The following is a 5737-nucleotide window of genomic DNA, read 5'->3' on the forward strand; positions in this document are numbered from 1 at the left end:
TTTTTTTGTCAAAAACCCCCCCCCCCCCCCCTTGCAAGCTCGATGGCGCAGGATAGGCGACGTGGCGAATGAACATGATCCATAATGGCGACGTCCATGAAGACGGACAAGTCTATGACAAGTACTCGTTGTATCCAGAGCAAGAGATGCCGACTGACACCTAGTAGTCGTCAGTGCCCGATGCGAACACAAGAAAAAGAAGGGCTGACGTACTCTAACAAGGAGGATAAATTATTGTGTTTGACGTGGTTAGGCACAAGTGTTGAACTTGTTGACGTATAAATGTATTGCCTAGTCTCTTCCATATAATCAGTCTTTTGGTTGCATTGGCTAGAGCATGTACTTCTACATGATATCAGGGTCAAGAGGTCTTGGGTTCAAGACCCAGCTGGCGCAATTAAATTGGAGCTCATTTTTGGTCCATGTTTAGGCCTGAAGGAGCCACATGTGATGGGGAGTGTTGGTGTATAAATGTATTGTCTAGTCTCTTCCATAAGAACGGTTTTTGGTTGCATTGGCTATAGCATGCACTCCTACAGAACTGATTCAAGGTATGGGGCAAAAAGGCTTGGCACTTTGGCAAAGTGTGCATGATAGGTTTCATGACAAAAAGCTAGACGAGCCCTGCAACAACGAAGTGATACAAAATCGCAATCCGAAGTCGCTAAACCGTCGATGGCACGCCATTCAAGAGGCCATCAACACGTATTGTGGTGCGTATGCACAAATGGAAAACTGGTGACCAAGTGGTGCATCACTCCTTGAGCTCGTAAGTTTTGCTTTGTGATGCTCTATATCTTGGTTACCTGGTTGATTTTCTCTATGTTGCAACTTTTTGATCATGTCATTGTATTTCTTTGCTAGCCCATCCACGTGGCCACGTTGTACCACACGACCTAGGGCAAGCCATTCATGATGATGCATTGCTGGTACAAATTGAATGCGCAAAGCAAGTGGAGCAGCATTACCAATTATATGAAGACCGCCAACGCCAAAGCAAGTGATGAAGTTGGTGATCCATGCGGTGCAGCTGGAGGAGGGCTTGCACCGGCACCCATGTATGGCTAGGTCGAGGGGAAGAAAATGGGAGAACGAGAAGAGAAGGGGCAGCGGTCAAGATGATGAAGAAGTTTGAGGACAACACGACAAAGAAAGAGGAGGTATGTGCCAAGCGCAATGGGATCACGGAGGAAATTGTTCATGGAAATCTAAAAGAAGGAGACTGATATTAGGGATAGTAAGCTTGCGATCAAGCAAGCTTGCAAGGAGTAAAAGATCTTGTACGTGGAAACCAGGGCCGTACCGGGGAAATCGGAGGCCCAGTGCAAATCAAAATCAGGCCCTACGTGTGAAAAATAAATTCAAGGTGTAGTTTTCCATAAAAAGTTTACACCAGTTGGAAGCAGAAGGTTTAAAGGCATGCAGAAGCACGTACTTAATTTGCTTTTTTTTAGTTGTACCATGATGTTTTGGAAGAGCTGTGAGATTGAGAGAGAGCTGAGAGGAAATGATGGATCGTGATTAGAGAGATGCGTAGGGTGGGATGGTGTAAAATATTTCAAACAGCTCATTATTCTAGTACCTAATACTTTAGTTAACACGTTGATTAACAAAAAAATGGGGCCCCTCGGGTGCTGGGGGTCCTGTTCGGAAGCTCCTGGTTCACATGCCCATATACGGCCATGGTGGAAGCCGATGACTTGGATCCAGATGCGGTCAATTTTGTTCACAACTTGCGTGATAGCATGTACACATGCTTTGTGCTGTAGGAGGGGGAAAAGGAGGCCACAAATTGAGGCATTTGGTATGGGCAGCCGGTTCATTTGCTTTTGGGTTCGATAGATGTATAAAACAATTGAATACCCCGTGATTTTGCTATTGGTTGCATTTGTTTGCAACTATTTAAATGTATATGGTCAGATTGTTATTGATCTAGAAATTTTGACAAAGAGAGAAGTCCGAACATGTACTTAGGAGCATATTTGAAGGGCACAATTGGACCATGTTCACCGGGTCAGATGTCCGCGGACATTTGGTGTCGTCTCTTAAAGATACCCTAAGGCAGGCATCTTCTATATCTAAATAGCTAGCCCCCACTAACATATTTCTCTCAACATGCAAGCATGACACCTCATCATTCAACATGCATAGGAAAGGCCCACCTCAACATGCAACTATGCATATTAAAAATCCACTTCAACATGCAAACATGCATGCATGTAAAATTTCATTCTATTATGGTATTAAATTTAATTCTTATATAATTTTAGAAACTATTATTTCAAATATTTATGTTCCATTTAACCAAAATCTCACTAAAACACTGCAAAAATATTCTCGCAACAACGTGCGGGGCATCATCTAGTATGGGGAAAATGAGTGTACGTGGTTGATTCAGATATAGGAACTTCTCATTACAAAAATTCAATATTACAAACCTTGTAAAAACTGACCCATCACCCGTACATTTGCCTGACACACATACTTATCCCTCACAACTGTTATTCTGAATGATACTCCCTTCGTCCCAAAATTCTTGTTTTAAATTTGTCTAAATACGGATGTATCAAATCATGTTTTAGTATTAGATATATCCGCATCTAGACGAATCTAAGATAAAAATTTTAGGACGGAGAGGTATAATAAGACCAAGCTAACCCGCGCACATAAATAGCAACGTCACTCACTCCCTGATAGCAACAAGCCATGAAATTTCACTGCTGTGCCCGATGATGGTATATCGGAGTTAGTGGTGTCCGTGGTATCCCCCGCCGCCGCCGTAGGTAGGCGTGGGAGGGACGGGGTGGTAGTCCGGGTGGGGCTGCGGCTTGGGCTCCGGCTTGGGCACCGGGCCGTAGTCAGGGTGGGGCTGGGGCTTGGGCTCCGGCTTGGGTGGCACGGGCTTCTTGTGGTGAAAATGCTCGATGATGTGCTTCTTGATCGGCCCACATAGGGTCATGGACGCGCACTCTGGCGATGCCACCATGTCCGTCTTGGCGCCGGCCACGACACCAAAGGTGGTGCCCTCGGACACCGGCACGATCTTGGATGGCTTCTGGCCGGAGCACGGTGCGTTGGAGGCGGCGCTGTGGAGCTGTGCGACGCAGTCGGCGCCATGGAGATCGGCGGCGAGGGGCACGCTGAAGGCGCCGGTGCCGTCGAGGGCACCCACCGCCTTGCTCTCGTACTCGCCGTCGATGTTCTTGCATTTGATCGCCACCTGGAGACCTGAAGTACGTTGACGGCAGGAGGACAACCATGAGCCGATCTTCATCTATATATGTGTGTGTGCATCGTAAATTTGTAATACGTACGTATCTTGATAGCTTACCCTTGAAGGCTTCCTCAGCCTTGATGTTCTTCCTGGTGCAGTCGGCGCACTTGGCCAGGCCGACGACGACTGACGCTGCCTCGGCGTTGGCGACGGCGATCGCCAGCAGGACGGCGAGGACAAGTGCTCTCGGAGCTGCCATGCCTGAACCTCTGAATCGCACTGCCACTTGCTTGGCTGTGTGAAGTGGCTGATGGATGAATGGATGTAACAGGCGACGCATGGCTTTTATAGGCCTCCGCATTGATCGGCACAGCTCGATGGGTGATCTGGCTGCATGCACAGTGACCGGCGACGTGATGCGTGACAACGAGAGGCCGGCTAACTCACCGAAATTTCAGATGGCGAGTTAAATACCGAGCCCGCTGCATGATCGGATCGGCCGGTGCGTGTGCCTCCACGTCGCTGTTGGTGATGGACCTGGTTCGGTGTTGGAGTACGTAGGTAGGCACCAGCAACGTCTCTCGGCATGCACATGCATTTGCGTGTGTGCATGCATGCATGCAGCGTAAGTTAGAAGTAGTAGTACTACCCTGTTTGCTGGTGGTAAACTGGTGTTGGACCGACATCACATAATTGCTGCAGAGTGCATGACTGCATGCCCATTTGGGGAGCAGTGAGCTTGCGGTGAACTGCAAAAACGGCTTGCATCAAGTTGCATAGGGACTAGAATGTTACATATGAGCAGTTTCTAATTATGTTTAATCAAAGAAAAAACAGATAGAAGATGATCAACATAGTGACACGATATTCAAACAATAGAAGTTTTTTTGAACACACTACAGACGCAGACACTCATGCATACATACGCACATACACTCACTCATATAAACGCATGGATGCACACCCTACCCATATGAGCACTTGCGAGAGACTGAGCCGGCACATCATCTTGAGTTTGACGCCATAGTTGTAGACGGAAACATCTCCTCCCACTAAAATAAATTCAGAAAAATGCAAGCATCAGTGTTAAGTTTAGAACTTAAACTCTGATGGGCTAGGGATACCGCTGTCCCCATAACCATGCAACCACATATTGGTTCGCTCGAACAAGAGAAGTTGGTAAGAAAAACAGAGATGCTATTTGATAGGTACGATAAACATGGCATGTCCAAATCGAATACTAATAGAGTAAGCAACCGGGACTAATACTTAATAGAAGGGGGGAAATAACAAATGATGTGGCAGATGAAGAAGCATTCGTAGTCAGCACACAAAATCCTGGCGATCACAATAGACGGGTGGAGGGATGGCGTGGAGGGATGGGGACTCGTGTCGGGAAAGTAGTCTTTGTTGTATACCGCAATGTCGGTAGCGCGAGAGCTCTCCCCCAAAATCCTGATCTCCTCTCTCTCATACATGATAACAATAGACGGGTTCCGGAGTCCTGTTGTTCCACATCGTGGTGCATGAGGAAAAGTGGAATGGGAAAGACATAGGCGGCGCAAAGATATGGAACCGAAGGATGGTCCCATGCACGTTTCTGTGTGGCCCCATCTATAGAAAGAGAAGCAACCTCTGATAGACTAACAACCGAAACCGGTCTTCTATGGACGAGTCAGAGATGAAGCGTCTACAAATGTTCGGTTTCATATTTAGCTAGTGCAAAATGATGTTTCAAATCCTGTCACGCATGACAAGAGGAGTGACACACATGTGACATAGTTCATAGTTCAGCTCCTTCACGAAACACAAAGCGCGTCAGGTGAGGTGATGTCATGCAAATGCATAGAGTTTAGTTGTAGCTGTTTTCGAAATAGGAGTATTGATCCCATGAAGAGCTGAGAAAATGAAATTTTGCCCCTTATAGAGGTTTATCCGAATTTGCCTGCAGATTATTTTAGGTCCCAAGCAAAGTCGGTGTGAAAGGTGAAATATTGCAAGTGTGTGTGCGTGTGTGTGTGTGTGTGTGTGAAAGTGAGAATTAAAGTGCACAAGAATAAAGACCAAGAATAACAGAGTAATGATAATGATGATATACACCACTTGTATTTGTTATACTTAATTGTGTAGAAACACAACCTATCACTAGTAGAAAACAGGGCTTTGGTCCAGGCCGGGTCAGCCCATTAGTCCCGGTTCAGTCTAGAACCGGGACCAATGTGGGCATTGGTCCCGGTTCGTGAGGCCAGGGGGCGGCCGGGCCACGTGGGCCATTGGTCCCGGTTCATCTGGACCTTTTGGTCCCGGTTGGTGGGATGAACCGGGACCAATGGGCCTCGCTCCTGGCCCACCATCATTGGTCCTGGTTGGTGGCTTGAACCGGGACCAAAGGCTCCCCTTTAGTCCCGGCTCATGTCACCAACCGGGACCAATGAGGTGCCTATATATACCCCCTCGCGCAAGAGCAGAGCACAGTGCTCTGTTTTTTCTGGCCGAGGGGGCGAGGGCTTTGTGGTGCTCGAG

The 5737-nt window shown here is 47.3% G+C and overlaps 1 protein-coding gene across 1 annotated transcript; it reads right to left on the reverse strand.

Annotated features, from left to right (window-relative positions):
• Nucleotides 1–2365: 2365 nt before the first annotated feature.
• On the reverse strand, nt 2366–3524 carry LOC125527947 (proline-rich protein 4-like). The gene is made up of 2 exons (XM_048692445.1): nt 3332–3524; nt 2366–3228 (listed from the first exon to the last, which is right to left on the reverse strand). The coding sequence occupies exons 1-2, from the start codon at nt 3471–3473 to the stop codon at nt 2747–2749; spliced, it is 624 nt and encodes a 207-aa protein (XP_048548402.1). The 5' UTR covers nt 3474–3524; the 3' UTR covers nt 2366–2746.
• Between the last annotated feature and the right edge of the window lie 2213 nt (nt 3525–5737).

The sequence above is a fragment of the Triticum urartu genome, unplaced genomic scaffold (assembly GCF_003073215.2).
Source record: "Triticum urartu cultivar G1812 unplaced genomic scaffold, Tu2.1 TuUngrouped_contig_4520, whole genome shotgun sequence".
In the NCBI taxonomy this organism is placed as follows: domain Eukaryota; kingdom Viridiplantae; phylum Streptophyta; class Magnoliopsida; order Poales; family Poaceae; genus Triticum; species Triticum urartu.